The sequence below is a fragment of the Mytilus trossulus genome, chromosome 14, assembly GCF_036588685.1.
Source record: "Mytilus trossulus isolate FHL-02 chromosome 14, PNRI_Mtr1.1.1.hap1, whole genome shotgun sequence".
Classification (NCBI taxonomy): Eukaryota; Metazoa; Mollusca; class Bivalvia; order Mytilida; family Mytilidae; genus Mytilus; species Mytilus trossulus.
In genome coordinates, this window is record NC_086386.1 from 19,552,939 (window position 1) to 19,564,537 (window position 11,599).

The 11,599-nt window shown below is 32.2% G+C and overlaps 1 protein-coding gene across 1 annotated transcript; it reads right to left on the reverse strand.

Annotated features, from left to right (window-relative positions):
- Positions 1 to 4,809: 4,809 nt before the first annotated feature.
- On the reverse strand, positions 4,810 to 11,306 carry LOC134695598 (uncharacterized). Its single transcript, XM_063556876.1, has 3 exons — positions 11,209 to 11,306; positions 9,501 to 9,566; positions 4,810 to 8,920 (listed from the first exon to the last, which is right to left on the reverse strand). Exons 1-3 carry the CDS (start codon positions 11,250 to 11,252, stop codon positions 5,722 to 5,724), a joined length of 3,309 nt encoding a protein of 1,102 aa, XP_063412946.1. The 5' UTR covers positions 11,253 to 11,306; the 3' UTR covers positions 4,810 to 5,721.
- Positions 11,307 to 11,599: the final 293 nt, after the last annotated feature.

Below are 11,599 nucleotides of genomic sequence, written 5' to 3' on the forward strand. Positions count from 1 at the left end.
CAACAGACATTTATATATTATTTATTTGTTTTCTAAACATATTTTTTAGTATTGATCGAAGAAATTTATAACAAGCGATACGGATTGATATTTTGCACTAAGAAATATTCGCGTATTTATACGATCGGTTACTAATAAAAAACGAAAGTCAAATCACTGTGGCAACAATACAACGGAATGCCCTCATGGTCATTGCGATGTAAAAGAGCGTTCACGCGGCGAGCTGATTATGTTCATAGAGATATCTTTTTACCAAAGGGAAACATCTTTGATATTCAAAAAGAACTGTTTTTCTTCTCAATATTTTTTTCTATGTCAATAATAAATACATTTTCTGTTTGACAAGATTTTTGATTTTTGTTGTATCTGAAGTTGTTCAATTTATAGCCTGAGGCTACTCAGTTGGTATCTTCAAAGTTCGGGACATCAGCATTTGTATATTTTAATTTGTTTGGAATATTTATTTTACCATTTGAATATTCATTGTAATTTGGAGCTGTATTGGATTGGATTGTTTGAATGAATGTTTTTTTCTCTTTTTAGTAATGATATTTTTTGTCTATTTCGATATTACCCATGTGGATAGGCTATAGCAGTGTGAATTCAAGGGCGGATCCATCCGTATTCAAAAGGGGGTTCCAAACCAAGGATAAAAGAGTGGGTTCCAACCATATGTCCCCTTTCAAATGCTTTGATCGGCCAAAAAAAGGGGGTCTCCAACCCCCGAAGCCCCCTCCCCTCCCCACTGGATCCGCCAATGGACCTATATTAGAATCTAATAGGGCGGTAGACTATTTACAATCGCATTCAAATTCCGCCATTAAATCATCACTTCAAATAGAATTAGTCGGTTAAACCATGTGATTGAAAACAATAGACTGAACAGGTTGTTAACACTTTCAACTATCAATAGGGTCAAGCAACATTTTCGAAATGATAAGTCATATAAGCGTTAATTGTGTTACAGATACGAAATTTTAGTGATATTGATCCTCAAACATTAAGCCGGTCATGAACTAAGTTTGTGAATTATATTTGCAGTTTTCTTGACATGCATTGTGACGTGTGGTCGTATTTATTTTATATTAGAAAACTATAGCAGTTATATTAGAACAGAATCGCATTCATAAATTTTTGATATCAAAAACACATCGCTATGATATAAGACAAATATCGCATTGATATAATAAAATATTGCAGAATCTTTGACTCATAGGTGATTTTGGCTTAGCAAACGATTGAATTCATCTCAATTGCATTCCACTGAATTTGCTACATGATATTTATTGAATGTGTACATTTAAAAATGATAAATCGTGCATTTATGTTTCATTTATTCAACAATTCAATTTTCTCGTTTAAATACACCTTGCTTGTTATAACATGAAATAATTCATGGAATTTATACAGCAGACTTTTTTTTGTGTTAAATGTCACCCTGTTTTGAGAAAGAGTCATTACTTTATACCGAGAATCTGCCTGTCTTCGTACAAATGCTAACATTCGTCTGAAATTTCCCGCAATGCAACTCGTTGATATAAGACAATATCGCTCGTTGATATAAGAAAATATTATATCGATTCGCTTCTTCCATAGACTGGGTATTATATCATTGAAACAGAATGTAAACTGATTCAGAACAATCAGTTGGTGAAAACAAAAGCATTTGCACTACATGTGAGGTATTTATATGTAAACAGTTTGTATTATTCATGTTTCTTTTATGTTGCTTTGCTTACATGTATTGTCTGCCTTGTGTAACTGTTGCAAAACGTACTGTCTTGTTTGCATTTACAATTGCGTATTATTATTATGTTTAACTAACTATTTTTGGTATGATACTACAAGCGTAGCTATGTATTAGCTGTGCACTTAGTCTGTCGTTGCATATTTCACAATGCACGAAATACAGAGAAATATATTATGTACGCATTTAATACAGAATTCGAAATGGTGTAATATCTTTTTGTGTAGCTTGTTAACCTATTATTTTAAAGAGAAAAGGATATCTACAGTTTTCTTGTATGCATACATATATATTGATTTTATAGTAATTGATAATTACTACTGATTGAATTGTATAAGAATTATATTGTTATTATTTCAGGGTCATTTTGTTAGAATATTAACATCAATTCTGATGAAATAAAGAACCTAAGACCTATCAACGTGTTTGTGTTTATCTAAATACAAGGGAAGCACGACTACATATATACGACGAGTTCATTTATCTTATCATATCTTAGTTGTAGAAACCAGAATATATTTTGACAATGAATAAAAAGTAAAAATAACCAAATTACCGAACTTATGTAGTTAATGGTAGACTAAACCTTGTTTTACAGCTAGCTAAACCTCTGAGTATGACCGTTGCATATAATTTCATTATATTGTCAACAATAATATTTATCTCTGTACAAACAAACAGCTATGTCAACAAAGAAAAACAAAATGGCTATAATACACTTAGAAGACAAAGCACTTAAATTTTAAAAGGAAAAACAAAATAGTACACAAAAGTTACCGTAGCATAATAACACAATGGCGGGCTGCATAAATACCAAGCCACACGAAATAGGATATGACAAAAAAATTTACCCAAAAGTGAAGGACAAAAATATGCAAAGACAAATAACGCGACATTAAGATGATCCAATCCAACCTGCGCTTTCTCAAAGAAACTTTTACAGTGTGTTTTACTACTTTTGGGACAAGTTTTATAAATGGCTCTAACTCAAAGTATGGACAATTTTATGTGCATGGCGTCTTGAAATCTTTTGACAGCTTCCGAAGTGCTAATTTTAAACCTTTTTCAGCTTGACCAAATCACTACTTTCCTTTAAAAATCTGGACCCAATTTTTTTTACAGTGTAATTTCACCCCCCTACATGTACTTGCAATTTGAGGCATTAAACACGGAGAAATAAATTTTGATAGGGGTACAAAAATTAATGGCAAGTAACCCACTGTCAACACTAGGGACTATATTTGTGAACAACGAAAATCAAGTTCTCTCGGTGATTTTTTTTTTTAGAAAAAAACAAGTTCTTTGACATTATCCTTGTTAATCAACTTTCTGCTCAGACACCGATGACGTTTTATAAATTTGAGAAGCACATGCAAGCTCTTGAACATCGAATGAGCTGGGAAATGTGTATCGCATATATGGAGATGAAGTTGTATATAGCTGCTAAAGGTGGGGAAATGTATTTATTTAAAAATTAAATTTATGATAAAGTCTGGTTCTGATGCCCCCATTGGTGTCACAATCAAAGTATAAGTCTAAAAATAAGGCGGAGGAAACCGTCTCTATTCTTTCATTATTTTCTAGTTGTGGATGATATATTAATGAAAGCCAAATAGAAAAGTGGGAATTATAAAGGAAAGAACATCATCAATTTATCTGAAGGTGAAATTGAATGGTTTGTCTTCTTTGATCCTCTTGTTGAAGACAAGTCACTGAAGTAAAAAAAATGAAACATTCAATTGAAGACAAGTAACAATGTATAATAGTATTTAAATATACTACATAAAAAAGCTTTTTATTAAAACTTATACGTGTTCAAATATCGTGTGTCGATACTGTAAAAGTATTTATTATTTTTTAGAGGAAAATCCTGTCTTGCTTATAAAAAGCATAACTTGTTGATGGTATTTCTGCAATGTTGATGTCATATTGTTTGTACTTTATAAGAAGTATCTGACATAAGTGATAATTGTACTGTTAATATTTTTTATGGTAAAAATTAAACCATCTGTACCATTCAAATTACAATTCTATTTGGCTATTTGAATTGAAATATTATTCGAGAATAAAGATATCTAGTTTCCAGATGTGAAAGGTTAGTTTATTCAATTCATACAATAGGAGTTTATGAAATTTTCCTTGTCAAAAACATAGGACACAATATTATTAACATGACCAAACTAACTGAATTCAAGAGCAACTTATATTAACACTCAATTGTGTAATCCAATTTAAGAGGTATATTCATACTGTATGACTTATTGCTTTAAGTGAAGAAAAGATTATTTTTTTTTTTGAATAGATTTGAAAAAATCCGAAATTTTATAAAAATCCGATTTTGGAGGGAAATTATTTTTTTTTATGTCACATTTTATGAAAAAGGATATGTTATCTAAACATCAAAGAAAAAGATATGAAAACCACTTATTTTCGGAATCAATATAAAAAATCTGTTATTTGACACCGGTAGTGACTTTGATTAAACTGGAAGTGGCGTATTATCTACCTCATTTTATGAAAAAGGTGTCTTAAACATTGCATTTTCGGAATCAATAAGAGATACGCTACCATCTTACAGTTAATTTTGTTGGTGTTGTTGTTTATGTTGTTTGTGATTAAGGTGGTAGTGTTGATGATGTTGAAAAGAAAAAAATATAATCCTCGACTGAATATTTAAGTTGTGTTTTTTTTCATGATATTTGGATTACGATATTTCGGCACAATGTTGAAGTCAGCAGTAATGACGAGTTCAGCCTGATTATTTATTAATTAAGAGCTAGAACAAGAGCAGTCGGTATTGAGATCATGTAACAAGTATTTGTAATGATAAATTATTTTTATCGCAATTTTTGAGATATAAGTATAAAAATTGATAGATAAGAGTTCAGCAAAAATGACATCTATTGATTGGTTGTGTCGAGCCGTGGAAAATATGCAAATTTTATGATAAAAACCAATGATAAAATAACTATTGGAATTATGCAAATTTTATTAAAATACCAATGATAAAATAACGAAACTAATGAGTACAAACATTACTATGACTGAGCAAAATGCTTAAAGAAACATGATGAACTACTGATCAAGGATTGTTAAATATATAAATTGTCTAAAAATAGCTATATGAGCTTAAGTTTAATAGATAAGCCAAAGAATAACACACATTTACATCTTTACTTTTACAATAATGTTTGCTAAGCCAGAAAAAAAGAAGTTAACAAATTAATATTTGCTGTCACAATATACTCTACTCAGTCAAATCATTTAACCTGGTGATTTAGGCTATCTTGTGTAAAACGTTTTTTTTTAACAATAATACGAGATATTTCGTTTTAAAACAAGCATTTACTTGTCAGAGATATCTGGGTAGTTTTCAATTTAAATAGGGTGCTACTGATTAAGTAGGGAATATCCATCTTAACACTAATGGGAAATTTAAGTTTGATTAACTAATGAAGTGGGGAACAAAGTTTGAACCTATTATCGATTGGGCTACCAATGCGACTTATTTATTGGCCGGGAGAAAGAAGGGGTTGTTATAGTAAAGAGTAGAGAAAATTTGAAAAAAGCACTACTGAAATATATTTAGTAATTTGGTTTTTAGACTTAAGATATTAGTCTACGTGCCCTTATTAGTTCATCGAAATTTTACACACCAAACTTGTAAGACTACTAGAATATTATTTAGTTCTTTTTACGTTTCTTTTGTAGACATTTTTTTTGAACAAGTGGTATGCGGATACTGATGTTAGCACTTTTTTCTTGATGATTTGTTATATTGTTGACAATAATTGTGTCTATCAAATAAAACTGGTAGCTGTGAATTTTCTGTCATATCAGGTTTTTTTTAAAAATAAAATAAGAAACAATTTATGTTCGAATAAGCGTTACGAGTAGGACTATGCTATGTATAATACTAACAGCTGCATATAATTACTACATTATAATATTCCATTTACAATATCCTTTGAATATTAAAGGTCATCATGATATTTTTTATATGAAGGAAGAAAGTATTCTTCTGGATTATTAAATTTGATGCCAACGTTTTCAGCAAATATTTTGTCTGAATCTGGCCTTCCCTCTTGACCATTTGCGTCACCAACATATACTGCATCGGACTTTTCAATTGAACTGAATTGGTTTAAAGAACATCGGTAATATTCCCACATTCCAACATCCGGTTTTCGGTATTTGTTATCTTGTGTAGCAGCTAAAGCATACATTGGTACTCCAATCTTAGAAATTATGTTCTCTATTTTTGTCATCCATTCTTCTTTATTTTGCAAACCTAACCCAATTTCTTTCTGGTTACTCATTATAACATTGTTGATATCCTCGATTCGATTCTTGTACAGTCTTTCGGTTATTTCAGGAAACTTTAACTCCCAGTCATTTTCATCTATAGGGAAGTCGTTTCCGGATTTCGTTGTAATCAGAGTTCCGTCTAAATCAAATGCTGCAAGATTCAAACTAGATTTAAGGCCTTTGGATTCGTAATATAAAAGTCCATCCGTTTTTTCTGTCCACCATCCACTCAGACGGTTCAGTGGAGGGTATTGTCGTGATCGTCTAGTTCCATCAGCAGAATACACATCTTCAAGTAGGTGTCCGGCAAGTCCATCATACCAATCTATACCGGCATTACTTTTAAATGATCCAGTTCGTACATAACAAGATGATTTTCCATAGTTTTTAGACACAATTTTCTTTGTTGAAACATAGTTTTTAAGTGGTAAATTAAGTTCTGGTTCCGAAAAAATCAGTTCTCTAGCATCGTTGTTCATATATTTTAGAATTGAACATATTTCCTCCTCGCAGTTAAGTTTAAAACATTTTTTTGAACCAGGATTATTTCCATTATCTCCGTTAAAATAACCAACAGATTTCCACAGATCATTAGGATTCACATTTTCAAATGCCCTACACCATACTATAAAAACATAAGATGATTCTTGATGATTTGGTCCAGATTCTACATTAATAGGGGGAGTTTCTTCACGGTTAAACTTTGGGAAGCCTTCTGTAGAACATTTATTATAGTCAATATTCAAGTTAAGTGTTGCTTTAATGACTTTATCTGCAATATCCCTTATATTCGAATTTTCATTGCAAACAAGTGACCACCGGTAAATTATTGCAGAAGTTGATTTCCCCGTTGATATCCATTCGCTCAAGACCTTAGTGTCTTTACAGTTCGTGTATGATTGAACAGAAGTAATATCCGGGTCATCCAGTTTAGTCGATTCAACTGGAATTGATAAGTCTTGACGTATAGCAACTTTAACGTACTTTAAATACTGAAATTTGAGCATATCCGCAAGTTTTTCTCCCATTGCATAGAGGGTTGCGGCAGGGTTTCCATCGGTTTGTGTGGCGAACGCTGAAGCATCACATACTCGCAACTTAGACACTCCCCTCACTTGTAAAAATTCATCTGCACATTCAGGCATTTTACATGTACCTACTGGATGCAATGCTGAAACAAACATTCCCCTCATCCACGCATCAAGTTCTTCATCCGTATCAATTTCTTTACCTGGAGCAACTTCATCAACAATTAAAGAACGAAGCTCTTCTCGAACATCAGCACCAAAATACATTTCTCGTAGCATTCGAATTTGGTCTTTGAATAGTTTGGACACTTGTTCGAACTCTTTTGTAGGTATACCATCTTCAGAGTATGTCCATCCATAATCCAATTTTGGCTTATCAAAAATGTTGGCTGTTACAGCATTAATAGAGCCTCGAAATTCTGGCCACTGATCAATAATACGAATTGTTCCTTCGTTTAAATCTTCTGAATCAACGGTATCATCTTCATCGCCAGAGAAACCATATTCCTTTAAATCACTGTGACCAGTTGTTGGAGCGGTACACAATGATCCTGTTTCGTCAAAAAGTTTGGAATTTCCCATCACATATATCTGAATGTCAGACATATTTTGTAGCGGCCGAGTTAAGTTTGATCTCAAATGCAAAATCCATGAAAAAGGACCATTGATACTGGATAATGTTCTTGTATCATAAATTTTACCATCAATATTTACTTTTGGTATTTTACTGTCTGGATCAGTGCAAAATAAATCGTCTGATTCAGGTGAGAGCTTGAGTACATATGGCACGGAGATATGATCCCATAAATGCTGTCCAACGTGTTGATTTTCAGCGACTATATCAACTTTAATCTTCTTCAAAAGTTTTTTGGGACCAATACCACTAACCTGAAGTAAATGAGGGGTATCAAAAGACCCTCCCCCAACAATAACCTCTTTCTGGGCGTAAAATGTTAAAATTTTCTCACTATCTTCATTCAAACATAGGACCCCTATTGCCTTTGTATTTTGAAACAAAATTTTCGTTACAGTTGTAGATGTAAAGACATGCAGGTTAGCTCGGTCCTGTCTTCGTTCATAATAACCTGAAAAACTGCTACCACGAGCCGTCTGTGACGCTCGGTTATTTCGCGCCTCCGGTGTAGGAACAAAATTGTCTTTTCCAACTTTTTCCGTCCTCATTTTGAATTGTTGAAAAACACTACAGCTTATTCTATCTTCCAAATGACCGTTGTAGTTATGAGCATAACCACCCCATGGCATACTGGTCTTTTGGCAAAGATATTTCATTTCCCTTGCGAATTTCTGGAATGCCTCCTCCATCTGTGTATTTACTTGCATTGCACCTCCTTTACCATGCCATTTCTTGCAATCTTCTTCTGATATCCCAGTAACATCTTTTGAGTCATAATAACAATAATGATCTTCCATCTTCTTATAATAGTGGGTCAAATTGTCATGTTTCCATCCATCTGGCCACAAATCAAGAACAGCAGGACTAGCTCTTCTATTTATTGCTCCATAAACGCGAGATGTTCCACCACGACCACGAAATCTTGGGATATATATATTTCGTCCATCTCTGTTTGTATTTTTATTATTTTCCATTGTCTGTAAAACAGGAGAAGTTAGCCACATCGGATCATGAGGAGTAGTAAACTTGTAACTGTTAGTATACCACCCATCCATTCTCGATTCCATAGGGCCACGTTCTAAAATGCAAACTTTCCAGTATGGGACATCTGATAATAAGCTGCCCAGAGTTAAGCTGGCTGTTCCGGCACCAATTATAACAAAATCACAGTTAATGATGTCTGATTGAGTCTGATATGTGTTTCTACAATAGAATAATATTTACCCTCACAAATCGATATATAGATAAATTTCAATACAAATTTGTTGATGATTCATTTAAGTTCTTTGATTGTCGATAGAAATAATGTAAAGATCTAGATACCTCTGTTTTCTTAATCTGTGACGGATGTCATTTTTCAGTTGATTTAATTTTGAACCATTATCTATGTTTTCTTTTTTTGCAAAGTACAAACTACTTAGTAAAACGAATATCCACAAAAATATACGACTAATTTCAACCCGTACTCCCGAGTTTAACAAGTATTAACAACTACTGTGAGGTTCACATGTATAAATTTAAAGGATAAAACAAACAATAATCCACGGGGTCTCCTCCTCATACAAAACATGCTCTTTTCTTATATATATATTTCTTTTACACTGCTGGATTCCTATTTTTTTCTAATTGCCCTCAACTTAATAAATCAAGGTTTCCCCATAATTGCAAATGGTTATATATTTGTGTGTGTTTGTAGGTGTGTGTTGGTGTGTGTGTGTGTGTGTGTGCGCGCGTGGGTGACATCCATATTCAATACAAAATATACATGTTTTAACAGAAATACCTGCAAAAGATGACTAGTACTAGTAGAGTACATTCACATATAAGGATCTTCAAACCAGCCATATTCCTAAAAATAGAAATAAACTAATATACGGTGACCTATAATTGTTAATCTTTGTGTCAGTTTGGTCTTTTGTGGATAGATGTCTCATTGGCAATCATACCACATCTTCCTTTTTATATTTTCAACTAGATCGACAGTGTTTTATTAACCTATAATGTTTGTTTCGTTCACGCATTGTTTCAGATATAATGGATTTGATGCGACTGTCATAGATATTAGAGGTTTAGCGCTATAATACCAGGTTCAATACACTATTTTCTACATTTAAAAATGTCTGTACCAAGTTTGAAATGTGACAGTCTGGCGTACTTAATTATAATTCTGGTACCTTTGATAACTATTTACACCACTGGGTCGATACCACTGCTGGTGGACGTTTCGTCCCCGAGGATATCACCAGCCAAGTAGTCAACACTTCGGTGTTTGACATGAATATCAATAATGTGGTCATTTTTATAAAGGAGTAGGTCCAGAAAGACCCCTTTTGGTCCCAAAATATAGCAGTTTTACAAACAAAATTGTTAAAATGTAAACTTTCAGTTATTTATTGGACAGTAGAATGCTTCTGCTACATAAATATGGGCTGTTTTTGTAAATACACTGCACACATATTGAGTACTAACACCATTAAGTCATGCTAAATTACTGAAATCTTCACAATTCTAGCATTTTAGTTAAATTTTAGACGGTTTTCGTGTAAAAACGAAAGTGGCCGCATTCGTGTGCATCATTAATATTGAAATATAAGTTGTAATTTATGATAATACATAACATATATAAAGGTTGACGATGAACACGGATGCGGCCACATTCATTTTTGGTAAAAAAAACATCTGAAAAGTGACAGCTTTCGGCATATTTGGTAGATTTTTCATATTTGAGCTTGAATCGGGTCGTTCTTAATGACTAAATCAGTTAAAATCTTTCACATAAATTAATTGATTCAAATGAAATAAACGTTTAAGTGTTTAAAAAGTACTCCTATTCTGTTTACAAAACTTTGAATTTTTCGAAAAACTAAGGATTTTCTTATTTCAGGCATAGATTACCTTAGCCGTATTTAGCACAATTTTGGGGAATTTTGAATCCTCAATGCTCTTCAACTTTGTAATTCTTTGGCTTTATAAATATTTTGATATGAGCGTCACTGATGAGTCTTATGTAGACGAAACGCGTGTCTGGCGTACTTAATTATAATCTTGACACCTTTGATAACTATTATTGTCTATTCGTTCGATGTGTTTTATCATTTGATTTTGAATTTGATGAGGGTTTTTTCCGTGTTCAATTTTCCTCGGAGTTAAGTATTTTTGTGAATTTAATTTTTACTTGATTAAAATGTAAAGAAAAACTTTCATAAGAATATATAATCTTGTAATATAATTATCTTAATCAATAACTAGACAATACTAATATCATCTAAAGTATATATAAAAATAAACTTTGATAAAATCCAATGAAAATCGTTGGATCATATAAAATGCTACACGTTTGTACTGGAACGCTCTATGCTAAAACTAATCTGAAATATCAGTAACATGAATGTGACATGTTTAACTAGAATACAAAAGTAATATTTATTCAATATTTAAAAATTTATGACTAGTACCTAATAATTTGTAGACAATAAAGAAATTGAACCCACCTTTGGATTTTCAGTCCTGTTTTTATAATTATGTACCTAAACATTGAATCACATTCCGGTTGTATGGGATGTACATATCCGTTAAGACCAACAAATAACTTCAGTCGATGTAAAATATTCACTATAGTTGTCAATAATATTTTCGGTGTTAATTTAAATTTAAAATCATGTAAATTTTGAATTAAATTACTGAAAGTCTATGTAAATGAAAATATCCCATAACTTTCATTTCCTAGACACCAGGATTAAACCTAAACATCTTAAACCAAGAATGTATAAAAGAAACATAGTTTAAATATTTCAAAATGTGAGACAAAATTAATGGTCGAAAACTTCGCTTTTTCAGACAATACAACAAGTATCAACCTTTAGTCTGCGAATACGTAACTTA